The following is a 16,953-nucleotide window of genomic DNA, read 5'->3' as shown; positions in this document are numbered from 1 at the left end:
TACCACTTATGACATCTCTGGTGAAAGCCTTTAAAACAAATTGTTGTGTTTGTTAGAAGAAGCTGTGAGATAACAATTCCCAGAAGTCTGATTTATAAACCTTTTTGCTCTTCAAGAAGATGCAAAGCAACACTACACCTCTCCTCTTATTCAATACTGCAATGAAATCTCTCAGGCTGTAAATTCTTTTCAATAAAAAGGCTTGGGAAATCTTGATTTATTTACTGGAGGATATTCCTCTGGAGAGAAGCAGCCTTTAACTAGATTCCTTTGCTTCAGAGTTCAGTTCTTATTTCTTCTGCAGTTCTTTCTGCTGATTAGACACTGACTTTACACATACAGAACTGGAATAGGCCGTTCTACTTTTTATTATTCATAAGACTGATTGGAGAGAACCGGGCTTAAGCTGTCAAAGTATCCTGCTGTGCTTGGGTACCTGACAAATTTACACCCTAAAGTACACTGTGGTGCTAAGACTAAAATGGGATGTGTCCTTACAGTCCCAAGCAAATAAACCACTTCAGGGTGTAGCAAAATAATGCCAGTATTTAATAGAGTTTCACATTTTTATATATGGTTGGAAAGCTATTCCATATAGAAATGTAGGCCTGCATGAAAAATGAGATCTACTTATCTTTAAATAGAAGCAGACCAGTAACTCTGAGCATGTAAATTAAAAACACGACCCTCACCTTTTGCCAAACATGAAGCATTAAAAACATGGACTAAGGCAAAAACAAAGTCTAACTACACAGAGATTTCCTTAAATGAGCAAAGTAAGTTATAAGTCTTGTCAATAAAAAGCCTTCCTTAAAAACAATGTTCATATACATAGTTCTGAGATTTTTTTTTCCCCATTTCCTTTAAAATTTGTGGTTCTCTTCTCCTTTCGAACCAAATTCCCTTTTTCTCTGCTGGAGCCCCTTGTAATGATACCAGAATGTGGGCAAATCTCATTAGTCTCCCTGCTGTTTACAAGACAGGATTTATGCTCAGTGTAGTGAACACAATGACACATGGCTAAAAACCACCATCAGGACTTAAACCTGAGATATTTTTCACCCAGACATTGCAAATACTGTTGGCATGTACAGGTACGAAAAACAGTATTAATGACTGCAAACATAAGTCACCCAGCTTTCTGTAAAGAGTATACCAATAACTAGCAATTTGTTAAAGGTTAATTTCATGCAACCTCTGGCAGTTATCTGGTATAAGATATGTCACCAATTCAATCCATTAAGTAATAACTAAATTCTCATGGGACCTAGCTGAAGTCAAATGTTGTTATTCCAGGTTCACTGCTTTTAGTCTCCCTGAAGACCATTTAGGCAAACAGCTGGAAGAGCTGACTACAGAGGTTCCCAGTCACAGGGAATCACTCTAGGAAAGCAAGTAAAGGCTTCTAACCAGGAAATAAGTTATCAAGGATTGGTCCTAATGCTCCCTCAAGGAGAGAAATGAAATGAGTCTGAGCAAGAGCATGAGCACACTTGTGTTTCAGCTAGAAGAATCCAAACATTAAAAGCCATTGTCTTGGCTGATGGCAGGGAGAGCTATGCTGCACCAATTGCTGGGCAGCTTCTGCACGTGGCTCACGATTGTCATCTAAATAGCAGGGCCTGCCTTCTTTCTCTGTGTTGAAGTGCTTTACTGCAACAAAACCTGTGAGAAGAAACTAATCCGATGCAACAACCTGGTCTTCCAGTGTTTTTTCCACATTGCACTGATGGAAATCCTTCTCCTAAGAGGAAAGTACAGAAGGAAGCAATGCCGCAAGCTTCACCTCAAGTCATAATGCAGATTTTCTAGCAAGGACGACTCTGCCTCCCAGATAACACTCAAGGGAATGACAAGAGACAACAACTGATACAGCCAGTGCTCCAAGTGACACAGAAAGAGAGCAAAGAGCATGAAGAGATCTTTTTGTCAATATTGTGTGTACATACATAGGTGAGTGCAGAGAAAAGAGCATAATAATTGTATACGTGTAAACACTGCCTCTGAAATTCACCTGTATTTCCATTTCCCCAGAATAGTGCACAGAGAAAAAGAGGTTTTTCTGTTCTAGTAGTCTGGCTGGTTTAGCAAGAGATCCTGCCTCTGCCACTGACCTACTGTCTCAGATGGTCATGGTTACACTCCCACAATTTTAAACTCCCCCATCCGTGAAGAAACTTCGTCACCAGTTTTACAGTGAGACTGAATCAATTCATGCTTTCTAAAAGCTTTGACGGAAAGAGATGAATATTAACGTTTGCAGTTGTGTGATGCTAGCTAAAAATGTCTTTACTAATGTAAGAAATGGACTTTAAAATTGCTCTTGAAGGGCTGGAACACCAAGACGAGGTCATCAGCAGCACAGCTAGCACATTTAGTGTTAATTTAAAATCACAGATTCAGAGGACAAGTGAAAAAACAGAGCTTGATTATCACCTCTTAGGACAACAGCATCCCAGAGACATCACAAAAGACAGAAGAGGCCGTTAGGTAGCTGTAGTAAAAAAAGTGTGGTAAAGACAAAGAGAAGAAAACCAACAAAACATCAACACTGATAGAAAATGTGAAAGCTTAGCCAGATGTCCTGAAAAAAACCTGTGCATGTTTCTCAAGGTCTGTGCAGGCCATTCTGGTACAAGACTGCTGCAACCATATGTCACAACCAAAGAAACTGGAGAAAATAAAATAAACCTCCTGATTTGGAAAGGCAGATGGTAATTTCTTGATAGTTTCTAACTACTCAAAAATAAACTACTTCTGTTACAACCAAAAAGACACATGAGTAAATGTAAAAAGTGTATGTTATGGTATACTGGTAAGTTTTGAAAATACTCACTGGAATGAGGACAATGCTTTTATTATGCCTGGATGCAAAGAACATTTAAAATAAACTCCAAATAAGTTTCAAATAACAAAATTGTTCTTAAAAAAATAATTCTATGCATCCAACTGTCAGTTACATAAATGCTTCCTCATATGACTTTGACAGTGTAAAGAAGTATTAAAGCTAGTTTAAATGTAATTTCTATTTTAAGGACTTTTAACACTGGCAGAGTGGTAAATGAGAATGAGGTGCAATGTCATGGGAAGTGCTTTAGTGGTTAGGCTGAAAAGACTTTACAGGGTTTTTCAACTAACTAGATCACAATTTTCATCTAGGTCATCTTACAGTTATGAAATAAAAGCACAAGTGCCAATAAACCGGCATAAGAAACCTAAGTGTGAAAATGGGTGGTCTGGACTGTATCACAGAGAGGAAAAAGAAATAGCCTTTTTTGAACATAAGGGGATGCGAATTATCAGAGACATACCACGATTTCTAGCTATAAACTTAGGCAGAGAGGACAAGTCAGGCTCTGTAGAGGGGGGATTAGCTCTGTATGCAAGGATTTCCATGGATATTCTATGGAACAGAAATATTTGGGAGCCAGAGACATAACATACACCCATGGATGTAGAGGCAGCATAGGTCGTGAAGTATAACAGCAGGAGCCAATACTGACTTCTGGATTAGAACAACTGAAGGGACGCTGAAGTGGAAAAAGAACAGGAAGGCAATAAAAGATGAGTGCAACAGTAACTGTATGTTAGGTCAGTGAGAGCTGCATTGAGAGTGTCTAGTGGGCATACAGTTCTCTATATTCTAATCTAAACAACATTTGACATTGTCCTGTCAAGGACTAAAAATTGTGTCTGAACCCCTGAGAAATGGTTACCACATAAATAATTTCAGCTTCATTGCAGGAGAGAAACACATGAAGAAGCCCTACTGTCTGGGATACTAAACTTCAAGAAGGGGAGGTTTTTTTAAAGGAAGTAACTTAGAAACTCCCTGCTTGAAGCTAGGAAATTAAAATCCATAGAATCAGCATGGAGGCTTAAGAATGTGAAAGAGTCAAAGATTTGCATTCCCAAGACTAAAAGTGGGAAGCAGAAGCAAGAAAACAAATGGGGTGGCTAAGCAGAAAGATACCAGAGGAAATGCAGGCCAAAAGAAAGACAGAAAGAAAGTGCTAACTTTAAAAGGCTGCAAAGTACAAACTGAAAATGAAAAATTGTTACTAAATATACTGAAGAAAAATATACAAAAAAGATAACACAATTAAACAGCCAAGAGAAGACTACGTTTAACAAATAAGTAAATTCAGTCTGTGGGAGAGCAGCTGGATTTTTAGAACAACCTGGTTATGAAAGGTAAAAGAACGGAGACTGAAAATATTTCCAGAAATTGCTGCTCATTTGGAGTGTCCTAATTTGGCTATTGGTAGCCAAATATAATACGTATATCATCTATACGTAGATGATTATTCTGGCTGGAATTTGATGAGTTGTATGGCCAAGGGAGGACAAGCAGAACCACGAGTTTGTACACAGATGACAGGTAAAATACTTGTTCTGGGAATGCATCTTTACTAAAAATCTAACAACAACAATACACCGAAGACTATGCTCAAGATCAGGGTACTTCAGTCTCAAGTGTGCTGCAGAGACGAATTTCAGTTTCTTAAAGAAATCCCAAATGCCAATTCATCTCAATTCTTCCACTTTACAAGGCTAAGGCATCAGGAATTGCGTGAAAGCCACCAAAGATATCCCAGGGTGATGGTGATGGTGTATTAAGTGGTGTTCTTCCCACTGAAGCATGAGAGAGCAATGCTACAGCACAGACCTGAGAGGTCCTTCTGTGTGCAGAGGCCCTATTTCAGATGAAACGGAGACCATCAGACCTGACCGTGTCTAATCACTTGAAGCCACATTTAAGGCTAGCTGACCTATTCACATGAGGATAGGATTAGCTTCTATATGACTGTCAAATAACACCTCCATTTACCTGAAAAACAAGTAAATAGTTCTGCTTTGGAAATAAATCAGTTTCACTTTAGAGTGCAGCCTTTGCCTGTGTAAATATGTGTGTTTAAATTTCAATAAGGAAAAGCACTTCTAAGAACTAGAGTCAAAATGGAGGGGTTTTGTGTAATCATTGCTAGATGACCAAAGCACAACATGAGGATAGTGTCTTCCTGGCATCCTGCTTCCATCTGAGGCCGCAGCCTGTTCTTCCATGCACCACTTCCTATGTCTTTACAACTGTCCAAATGAATTCTTGTAACTCACTTCTTTTAAATTGGGGGCATATTGGAAATCCACATGGAAATTAGCAAAGTATATCCTTTCTGTAACCACAACACCTGCTGTTGGCCTCTGCACAGCTGTGCCACCGGCTTCCCTTTAGGTTCTGGGTACAATTCAAAGTATTGATTACCCACGAATCCCTCACAGATGAAGGTCTATATATTTGAGCGGTCAGCGCAGTCCGTGTGTTTTAACCTCCAGCTGTGGTCAACTGAGATTGAACTGACCTTAAAAATTTTCACGTGGGTCACAGAATTCGATGTAGATAGTTCTCTGCTCTGAAATGTTTTCCCACTTCAGTCCAGCAAAGCTGGAATGCATTGTGTTTCAAGTCATAAGGTAAAAATCTAATTCACTAGGCTCTCTGGGAGAGGAACTGATTTCAAGTGAAAGAGAACTGAGTCCTTTTTTTTTCTTTTGACAGTTGGAGCAATGATATTGCCCAACACTTTGATGTGGCTTCCTGTATCATACTTCTCATAATGAAACATTCCTATATTTAAAGCTTAGTTACACTGTATCACTTAAAATTGATGTGTCACGTTTACATCGTGGAGGTAGATTTCTGTTAAAAGTAACAGACAATGCTGGTTGGTAGAAATATGTTTTTAGACAAACTCTGAAACGCAGAACTTGTGTTTTGGAAAAAAAAAAAAAAACACAAACACCAACTGCAAATACATGTATGCAGTCCAAACAGGAATTCATCAATTCATTTAAATAATAATAAAAGTAATGAATGATTGGGTCCTTAGATGGCAATAATTTTTAAACCTCATCTTTCTTTATGTATATATACATATATATGTTTGGTAATAAGTCTTCACATAGCTATTTATGTGCTTATTTGTGTTTGAATAGGGATGCTAGCACTTGTCTGAGGATTCCTCAGCAGAATCCTCAGAAATCTTGGACAAAATGATAACTTTCTGAACATTTTTCATATCTATAAACATAAACATACTTATGTTTACATTTACATAGCTTCCTTAAAATGCTGTCTCTGTGTAAATCCATTTTATAAATGCATTTCTTTCCGATGAACAAAATCTGATGTTTTGGTTACTTGTTTCAGAGAGTAAGTTCTACTCTTTAAAAAAAAAAAAAAAAAAAGATAAAAAGTTGTGTTTTTTAGAAATTGAGAGAATCAAACAATTTGCAAAAAAATAAATAGCAAAATAGTACAGTTCAGTCTTAGCAAAAAGATAGCTGCAAAACTATAATAGAAGAAATGTGACTTCATGTAGGATCTGACAAAGAATTTATTATATGGACCAATGAACTCATCTTTTGTCATTTATCTCTGTAAACCTGTGAGATTTCTTGGAAGATAGTTAGTTAAATGAGGAGCAGAGATGAATCAGCAGGTATAATTTATTTAGACTTTAAAAAGGCTTTTGATGATAAAGTCCTTAGCAAGAGGCTATTAAGGAAAGTTAGTAACCATATGGTGAAAGATAAAGTTCTGCCATGGATTAAAAAGCGGTTAAGAGATAAGATAAAAAGACTGGAAATAAATGGGTAATTCTCCCTGGAAAGAGGTTAATAGCAAGGTGCCCCTTCATTACTGTGACTAGCAATCGATATCATGGTTCACCTGCTTTAGCAGATCATTAATAGTAAGGTACATAGCTTGTGGATAAAAGTACTCAGACTAATCTGAGTACCGAAGAGAGGACTGCTAGTACTGAAATTAAAAGCTATTTGGACAACTTGGGGGTAGATAAAATTTGCCAGAGGTACTAAGTGCAAGGCAGAGCGTGTTGGAAGGAAGGGTTCGTATTACTTTTAGATGGTGATATGCTCCCAATGAGCTGCAATGGCTACACTTCGCTTATTGAAGGCAACTGTTAACATGCATTGTAAAGAAGGAATAGGTAAGAGTGGTTCCAGTGTATGGTGCTTGCAGGAACAAGCAATTTATGATAGCAACTAACTTCAAACTGGCAGAGCCCACTAGGGTCTGCAGGGAACAGTCTTGCACTGCCAAAGAGATGGGCTAGCTGAGCCCAGATTATCAGGAATTCTGGGACTGTTGGGATTTTTAAAATCAGAAAATGCAGACACATCAAGACAGAAATTGAATATGGAAATGTATCACGCTTCATGAAGCTCTGTGGGAAAAGTTTCTGAAAGACAGAGTGGAATGGATAATTTTTATCAGAATTAAACTGTGTGTTCAAGACACTTTATTCCAACTCAGTAGTCCAATCTATACATATCTATAGATTTTAGATCAAATCCTTGCTCTGTCTGACATCAAGAGTATCCCGGGAGCAGAGACCTGAATTCTGCTTTTCCTGCATGACTGTCCTGCCCACTGGGCTGCCAAGTTCCATCCTAATAAGTAATTACAAGTGGATTATCCAACAGGAGAGAATGAGAGACTCTTCCCAAGGATGGACAGAGCTAAAGCTGGGACCTGCCTACAGTCAGAAAGTAGGGATCCATACTCAAGTTTCTGCTATGTTCGCTTCAGAAAAGAGGTATGAATTTGGCTCTTCTTCAACTCAGACATGTGTTTTCATTATTACTGACCTCTTGGCTTTGGTGTGCAAATAAATATATACAACTTCTGTATTGGGAGATTTGAAATCATAAACATTTTTGCAAACATTAGAAAAACACCTACTACATAGCTCTTATCTTTCAGTGTGTCATTTGACATTATCCCCGGGACAAAGAGAAGATAATTTCCCCTAGCCAGCAGTGTTGTCCGGTACAGCTTGATGCATTGAACCAGTATGCATTTTCTTTGAAGATTCAATCTTTCCTTAATATTCAGCACAGTGAGAGGCCACTGCTACAACAGCTACCTACTCAATAATATACTACTTATCTACAGTAGTGTGGGGAGGAAAGAGAGAGTCCTATATTCAGTCTGTTAATTGGAATGAAGTGCATAAGTAGCGTGCAATCGCTGTATGGATTGATGTGTTGTAATACCAACCACAAAGTACACACACACACTACAAGAGAAATTTAAGCCATAAACAATGGTAAATGAAAATACAGTATATACAATAAAACTTAACATATAACAATACAGAGAGATACATAGTGTCAGCATAGGTGCTGAAATGCTCCACAAAGTGAAGGAAGTAGCTATTCTATTTGATTACTTTTTATACAACCGTCTCTAATTTTCTGTGCTTCTCTTGTAACCGGACAGTGCTCACCGAGCTAACCAGAAAGCTAGCTAATTCCTTCAACTATCACTCACTGAATTTGTCTTCAAAAGAAAAGCATTCAAATAGTGAGCTTTTCAGGGAAAGACAGGTGGAAATAGTGCATATTCATCAGTTACTTAAATAAGTTTTGCCAAAACTTGTCTCCAGTTCAAAAAATGAAAAAGATTCTGCACATTTTTTTTAATGAGGCAGATTTCTCACCACCTATCTTAATGTCAGCCTAGAATTTTATCTGGGAAACACATGCAGGAAATTTTGGTGAAAAGAATTTGCAATGTTTTATAACATTCATTTCTTGGCAATGCCAATAAAGCACAATGAGAATGAAAACAGAAACTTAGTAACAAAACAGGTCAAACCATAATGCCTATTATACAAGAATTTGAAATGTATTTGTTAGTTCTTGTTTACTCAGGATCAGTTTGCCTACACTTAATGCAAACTGCTGTCTACTGTTAGTTTCAGCACTGGGTAAGCTGACAGTCTGGCTAGTTTACCTGCTCTGTGTTTAGAAAGTGAACTGGTTTCAGCCGATGGTGTAAGAGTAGAGGCAAACCCTTTTACACCGGTCAGAAAATATGGCTGTCAATCATCTCACAGGTTATTAGTATACAAACAGGTCTGTACCTCTTTACTGCCACAGCGCTGTAACTTCATCACTTTAGAGCACTTTTTACAAAATGCTCTCAAAGACTGCAATTCTTAAACTTTTCCTTACGCTAAAATTCTTCAGGTATTTTTTCTCAGGCCTGTATCAGTTGGCAAGGAAGAAACAAAACTTAAAATACCCAGCTGGATTAGTGTCCCCAACATGAAGCAAGCTGAGTGTGTTTGTTCACTGAGTTAGATGAAGTAGTGACAGAGCTAGGAACACAACAGAACCACAAGGTCCTCACTTTATACTAGCTGTCTTTTAAAGTCAGTATCACTTATTAAAACTATTAAGAAAGTACTTTATAAAGCAGATTTGAATATACCGTCAGACTGGAAGGATAGCCACATCGTGCAAAAACACCTCTTGCCTCTGGAGGTAGGAGGAATTTAGGGGAAGAAAACACTGCAAAGGGCTCTAGCCATAGGAGTGGTTCCATGTCTACTGTCTGACACATGGGACACATTCAAGTCTCAGAATGGAGTTTCGTAAGAACATGAAGGAGCAGGGCAACAATATAATGCTAAGCTTGGAACCCTCTGATCTCCCTCAGAAGCCAGGAGGTTCTCAGAGCCATCAATTCAGAAGAGGGCTTGCTGTACAGAACATGCCAGTAGCTGTCCTTGCTGGATTTCAGGCTGTGGTGGATCTCACCCAGCTGATAATTCTGAAGCAGCCCATTCTGGGAGAGTTTTTGGCACAAAGTTGATACTTGTAGCAATATAATTTGCTGCCAGGGAGAGGGCTGTATCCCCCTTGCAAGCCTTCCTACCTACACTTTATGGAGCACAGCACTGCCAACAAGCTCCTGACAGGTCTGAAGAGGGGCTCAGTGTGCCACAAGGCTGTGCAATAATCTATTTCCATACAATACTGAAGATCCTCTGTACTGTAGAAGCAATTCCTCTGCAGATATTAATACTAAGAAGTAAAGAATTAAAGAGTCATCACAATGAAGAGGAGAGAATCTTGCATGTATCAGTTTTAGTACTTGTCAGCCACACAGAAAAACTTAACTCTGTGTGTCAGAACACTGATCTTCACGCCTGTGCAGAATGTGGCTTTGCACATCGTATTCAACAATTATTATTATGCACATCTAAAATGCATAATTTATCAGAGACCATGCCAAAGTATTAAAATGTGGGAAAAATATTTCCTGTGTCTCATTTTTTAAAGAAGCACAGACTGACTCCCAATATTGAAGTCACAACAGCGTGCTGCACATATTAATATAAAAACAGGCATCATGTAATTTTCATCACTAATTGGATACATTTTTTCTGACCAATGAAAAACTACATTGCCTTGGTGTCCTACATCAGGTATAACAGATCAGAAGGACTTAACACAGTTTTCTGCTCATTTCAGAAAGCCCAGAGGAATATCACAGAAGTTCCATTAATTCTGCTAAATAATCGAATACATGAAAACTGCAAATACATGGGAAGCATTCCATCTGTGTTCTTGAAATAAACTGTCATAGTCTTTGCAAGGATATTGCAATATTGTAAAGGTTAATGAGTAGTCTTATTTTTTTTCCACTGTACATTACACATCTCAACAAATCTTGTTTAGGGATTCCTGAAACTTTAATACGTTCTGTCCTAACAAAATTGTCTTAACTATTTTCCAATTTTAGAATTTCAAAAATTGCATTTAATTAGCAAAGCATATTTTTAAAATTACTTTACTTTGTTTCAATGTCCACAGGTACCTCTATTTTTTTAAAGGAATTATATCCCAAATGGCTAAGATTTTACATTCAGAGACAGCTGTAATAAAGAGTTCAAGAATTCTGGGTCCTGGGTGTGTATTTAAAATTCTCAGCTAACAAGCAGGAGAGAGGCCGCTAGGAATGCTTACAGATGTCTGATTTTAAAAGGTTTGAGGTTTTTTGGTTTTGTTTTTGGTAAATTTCTTTAGTCTAATGTTATTTATTGTTTATGGCAGTTGTTTGGCATTTAAGACATGAAGTGACCACTCCCCCAAATGAAAGAATCAAGTTACAATCCATTATTTCATTTTTGATTGTTTTTCTTTGTAATAGGTGGGAAAGGGGATCCTGGATAAAAGTCCTGCCCAAGACAAGACTCCAAACTGAAGACTCCTATTATCTATAAATCACTTGTGTTTCCTGCAGAGAAAAAGGAGGGAAGAAAGAGACAGAAAAACAGAGACAGAGGATATACCAAGTGAAATATTCAATACCTGTCCTAAACCCCATTCTCTCATAAGCAGGAAGGAATTACCTGATACCTCAAAACTAAGTCTAGAAGAAATGTGTTGCTGCTGTTTTTGGTTTAATATTGAAAACAAATAACTTTTTTTTTACTTGTTCCAGTAGGATGTGTAACAACTTACATATTTCTGAGATGATGGCAGTATATACAATGAATTATTAAAGGTTACTGTCCAGCTTACATCCTCACAAAGAAGATATGGCTGTTAATGACTGCTCTGATTTTGAAAGATTTTTGAACGAATTCTCTAGTTTTAAAATGAAGAAATGCAAGTACACTTTCTGTGCAAACCGACTGTGATACTACTAGCAGATATTACCCACTGAGGCTTATTTTAAACTGAAACCAGCAATAAATAAAATTAATGCCAAGTACTGTTTGCATAATATCATTGTTCCCAAAGTGTAACACCACACAACCTCAAATAACTACATTCCTAATTTATTTAAACCATTTTCAAATAAATTATATGCAAGAAAACCTGCATCTTTAAATTTGCATATTGCAGTTCTCATTAAAATGTAACGAAATCTAAGAGTTGATTTTCCTCTGAAACATGCTTCTAGAACATGATATAGCTGTAACAAATTAGAGACAAATTAATTTTGGCACCCACTTAAAAAAAGAGAAAAGATGAAAAGCTTTCCAAGTGATGATAAGGAAGACAAAAAATACACTACCTTGGTCAAAATGAATTTCCTATCAGTTTTAAAGATCCTGAAGTTGTATTTCCAGTAGATAAAAACGTTGTCACCTTTTCCCAGGGCTGATGTGCTTTATTTTAAGTTTCTCAGCAATTAGAAACAGTCTGACACAATGTAACCTGTTCACACATTTGAAACTTCTCCAATAGATATGAAATTATTCTTTAATTAAAGGTACTGAAGATGCAAAGATTCAAAACATAAAAACAAATTTATACATTCAAATTGCATTGACAAACAAATGACCGTTGTTAAAGTCCATTTTAATCTACAAAATCAATGTAGTCCCATAATATAACATAGAAAAGCAGCAGATTTTTCTACATTGACCCAATGGGTTGATTGTTAACCCCCTCTTCATGAAAATTACTCTGAAATGTTAGTAGGAAAAAATATCCCCTCTCGCAATACTGTTCAAGGTTTATTCAGGAAGTTAGTAAAGAGACCTGTTCCAGTGCTGTAACAACCTGGCAGTGTTAAGAGTCCTCGAGGAATTGTAAAAGAGTCCCTTGGGTACACAGGCTAATTCAAGAAAGAAAACATTTTTATTTTCTGATTGAGAAATATGGGTACGTATAGCAACTTCCTCTGAATTACATCAAAAGCAACCAAAACATTAGAGGACCTGTGATTTTGCACTGTGAAAAAAAGCCCAACAGCTCTGTAGAAAACGCTACATTTAAAGAGAAGTGGCAAAGCCAGTCCCAACAGATCTCATTTGATTTTCTATTATCCTGTGCTTTTTCAGATGATTAGAGGGCTAAAAATCTGTTTCCCATATTACAGATTCAAGGCAGTCTTTATACATATATATATATTGTTTGTTTGTTTCCTTGCCTTTTATTATTATTATTATTTGTTTGTTTGTTTGTTGATCTCAGAGCTGAAGTTGGTTAGGGCAGACTGAAATTGATTTTAAGCAAAATCCCTTCTTTGGAGGGAAAGCCATGAATCTCCCTGCCAGAACAAATGAACACAACTTACCTTGGTGTATTTGATTTCAAGGTTGAGAGTGGGAGAAGGCAGCAGATGCAGAGATGCCATCAGAGCTGCAGGATCTGCCTTCACCTCCCCTGGCATCTCAATTTTACTGGAAGTCATAGTCTTGGGGGGGGGGGGGGGGGTTATAGTACAGCCGAGCCCCCCGCTCTGCCCTGATGTTGTGTTGTGCTTTGGGTTGTACCCCCCCCCCCCCCCCCGCCTCGAGAGCCCGGCGCTGAAGATGCTGCTGCCGGCCGCTGTATATAGGCAGGTGTCACGGCGGGGCTGCTCTTATTGGACATGGGGGCAGAGGCAGGGGGGCAGGTCCGTCCTACCTAGGGCGAGAGCGGCACAGCCCCGCTCACACGCGCGGCGCAGCCGCCGCTCCCCGCAGACTCCGCCGGGTGCCGGGGTCCCGCCGGCCCCGCACCGCCCGCCGGGGGCTTCTCCAGAGGAGCGGGGGCCGGGAGACGCCGCGGGGGGAGCCCCGAGGCTCGGTCTCCCCGCTCGCCGGGAGCAGCCGGCCCGGGGCATCCCGCGGGCACGGCGCCGGGGCCGCTCCCCGTGGCTGCCGCGTCCCCTCGGGCTCCGAGCCGCCCGCCCCGGTCACGGCTGGCGGCCGCCCCCGGCCTCCCGCCGCTCTCCCCGCGGGCCGCGGCCCCTCCGCGCCGGCCGGGAGGGGAGGGGAGGGGAGGGGAGTGCCGAGCCCGGCTGCTGTCCGCTCCCCGGCGCTGCCCGGCGCTGCCCGGCGCTGCCCGCCCTACCTGCCGCCCCGCCGCCCCGCCGGGCCCGGCCGCTGCCGCTCGCGGTCCCCGTCCCGCTGCTGCCCCCTGCCGGCCGCGCGCCCCCCGCCGCCCGCCGCTACGGCAGGGGGCCCCCGCCGCCCGCACGCCGCTGCCGCCCGGGGGGGCCCCGGGGCTCGCTCCCCTCCCGCGGTGCCCCGGCCACCCCCGAGGCCCCCGGCCCAGCTCGCTGGGTGCAGCAGCGGGCGGCCGCAGCCCGTGCCCCGGCGGGGTGATGGGTGTCGGCACCGTGCGGCCGAAGCCCGACGCTCTCTCTGGTCGGAACTTCCAGGCAGAAAATACACGAGGTGCCCACGATTTTTGGCACTTCGGGCAAAATCACCAAGTTCGCTTTCCTGCTGCAAACACTCCCAAGGTTTTGAAAGCGATCGGATCCCGTGTTTGCAGACCGTGTGTTTGCAGTTATAACGTTGCAGGTAGATAAACAGAGAAAGGACACCCAAGCGTGCAGCTGTCCCAGGCTGGCACAAACAAAGCAGCAAGAAATACGCCACACGACCTTTTTACTGACTTAGTCCAGAATAAACAAGAGGATCTGGCCACGTTTTGATTTTGTTACAATATCCTTTATGCTGAGTCCCTGGGTATTCCTTGCTCCTTGGTTAGTGGCGCACAGAGGATTAGAAAGGCAGGCAGCGCACCCTGAGTGTTTGCACAGGAGCACGGGACAAAGATTGCTCCTGCACAGGCATGTAGCGCAGGATCCAGAGTGCCCTTTAAGGCATTTCAGCGTTAACGTGTACCTCTGTAAATCTCCAGCTCAATAATGAAGAAGGAAACTGCAGATTTTGCTTTCTGTCATTTTTCATAGTTCTTCCCCCCCCCCCCCCAACAGAGGAAATGGATCCAAAACGCTGTGCTGTAATGTGACATGCAGAGCTGTCAAATTGTGACACTTGGGATAAGTGAGACTTTTAAACGTCAGAAATTCAGTTTTTAATGGCACCCTGGCAACAAGACCTAACACTTCATCACAAGGATGACACATTCTAAAAGCTGTTTTAAAATAAATCAGAGTGGGGATGTGTTCCTTCAAAAACGGACTGCATTAAACAGGTTTGAGGAACCAGAGAACTGTGCAACAGTTTCATTCTTAAACTGAGACAATGAAGTTTGCAGGAGATTTTGGTGAGACTGGATTCTAGTGCATCTGGAGATGCAGTTCAAACCCACGTAATTAGCAGCGTAAGCTCCTAATTGTCACGAAGCTCCTGTGACTCTATCTGTTTCTTGATATCCTGAGCCCCCAGCGACTCTTTGTTGTACAAACCATGCTTCTCTTACACCTGAAAGCAATTCAGACTGCAAAAGATCTCACAGCTGACTCACCTGCAGACTAACTGCCACCTAAACCCTACCAGCGTTCCCCGAGTGGCGAATGGCACTGCACTTACCGTGCTGCAGCTCCTGGTCTACAGCCAGCAGAACGTGGCAGACACCTGCCTTCGCTCTTCCCAACAGCGGGTGTCCAACTGGGGTTTCTCTGCCTCCACCTGGAAAGACAAACGCTGTAGGCCTTAGAGCCAAGACTGCAACTGGGTTCTCATCAAGTGCAACAGCAGCTTTGCCAAACAGCACTTGGAGCGAGGTCTGTGGCACGGTGTGGGGCACACTGGGAATCCAGCCTGGTGAGCTGGTTCAGCCCTGCAGCACTACCCTGGCTTCTATATGATAGCAAATTGAGATATGGCTTCAGATCGTGCAAGTTAATAGTTAATTATTAATATTTAATGCAATTTCTTTGTAGGAGGGATTGCTACCACTATTGCCTTGGACATTAGGACAATAACTTAGTAATAACAATGAATACAGGGGTAAAATGATCTAATTTGTGGAAGAAAAAACACCACTGAAATGGACAGTGGATACAGTGACCCCAAAATTACAGAGGTATTCTCTCTCACTACTTCAGTTCCTTGCTCCATTAATATTTCTTATGCTCCTTAGTGAGCTCCAGACTCTTTCTAAGCACTGACACACACAAAGGAACTGAATCACGTCTTCTGTCAGACACTTCTAGTGACTCATTTCTAGATCAACTTCAAAACCTGCCCCCCAGTGATTTTGATCTGACCCCTACGTTTTATTTTATACATAGTTCTCTCTCAGCTGTCTTTCTGGTGTTTAGCAGCATTATCTGTGGCTCCTCATACAAATTCAGTACTGATTGAGAGAGCCTACTCCTCTTCACCCTTTGCCGTATGCATCAGTAAATGTCCCTCCCATTTCCTGTGTGCTTTAGAAATCAATTCTGGGGGAAAAATAGGGGCCAAAGAAAAACTTCCACTAACTTATTTTTCAGCTCAGATTTGCACTTTTGAAATCTGAACTTCTTGTTCTGATATATACAGTAAAAGCTTCAGCCTCAGGTGTCCCATTTTAATTGCCTGCTATTTTCATTACTGACTATGATGGCAGCAAATGCTCTTCAGGAGATACTTGTATTTTAATTTATCTGCAAATATAAATCACACATTATAGCACTTTTTTTCCTCTAAGTTAATTGAATCAATTCTCTAAATGTCTCTAAGCCTGATCATTTGAAAGAGGTTCACTGTTTGAAATCTTTTAAGAATTATGGCCCTTGAATTGTGCACAGAGTGGTATCAGTCCTTGCTCCAGATAGAGGTATTTTATACATAGAAGGTAAAAAGTAATACATATAAGCAACATCATCTGTAAAGTAGCACCCGTAATGCTAGAATGAACCTATAAAGATATTATGACAGAAATGTTGCAAATATCCCAATTAATTCATTGCCTTAATATTATAAGTCTTGTTAATAATTGGTTAATAATGGGTCTGGATATATTTTATGTTCTAAAATCTACTTTTATTTTCTTTATTTCTACATTACACCTAACATTAAAAAAAAAAAAAAAAAAAAAAAAGTAAAAGCTGATATCAAGAATAACCATTTTTTATTACTTAAAATCTAGGAATGGCCAGTGAAGAAAACTTGATTTAATGTAGTTTTTACTAAAAATAAATCCAACAGATCAGTTTTCTGTCCTGTGATATTGGCTATTTTATACCAGTAGAACTGTAAATTGCTGCTATGGTAAATTCAGTCCTAAATTTAAACTTGGATTTAAGCAAGCCACACATAATTCATTTACAGCGACGATGATGAAACAGAATGTGCTTGGAAAGACTGTCAGTGTTTGGCTCATTTTTAGAAATGAGTCCATTTCAAAAATTAATATTACGGTTTAAGTCCACACTTGAAATGCAGCATGTCCCAC

The 16,953-nt window shown here is 40.4% G+C and overlaps 1 protein-coding gene and 1 long non-coding RNA gene across 3 annotated transcripts in view; one reads left to right on the top strand and one right to left on the bottom strand.

Moving 5' to 3' along the window:
- The window catches only part of LOC311443044, a 108,789-nt gene extending 97,199 nt beyond the window's left edge, over window positions 1–11,590 (top strand). The window contains exons 5-6 of the long non-coding RNA XR_014697039.1: window positions 7,507–7,619; window positions 11,027–11,590. This is a non-coding gene — a long non-coding RNA (uncharacterized lncRNA). The remainder of the gene's footprint in view (window positions 1–7,506; window positions 7,620–11,026) is intronic.
- ALDH1A2 (aldehyde dehydrogenase 1 family member A2) overlaps window positions 1–13,694 on the bottom strand; it is a 56,258-nt gene extending 42,564 nt beyond the window's left edge. The window contains exon 1 of one of the 2 annotated variants that reach the window (XM_084532891.1): window positions 13,669–13,694. Coding sequence is in view for 1 of the 2 variants with exons in the window: in XM_084532890.1 (XP_084389016.1) it covers window positions 12,908–13,024 (117 nt within the window). In the remaining variant the exon portion in view is untranslated. Of the gene's footprint in view, window positions 1–12,907; window positions 13,081–13,668 lie in introns of those variants that run through there. The other variant, XM_084532890.1, reaches the window with a different exon arrangement.
- Window positions 13,695–16,953: the final 3,259 nt, after the last annotated feature.

The sequence above is a fragment of the Aythya ferina genome (assembly GCF_964211825.1).
Source record: "Aythya ferina genome assembly, chromosome: 11".
Taxonomy (NCBI): domain Eukaryota; kingdom Metazoa; phylum Chordata; class Aves; order Anseriformes; family Anatidae; genus Aythya; species Aythya ferina.
This window is presented reverse-complemented; position numbering and strand designations above follow the sequence as displayed.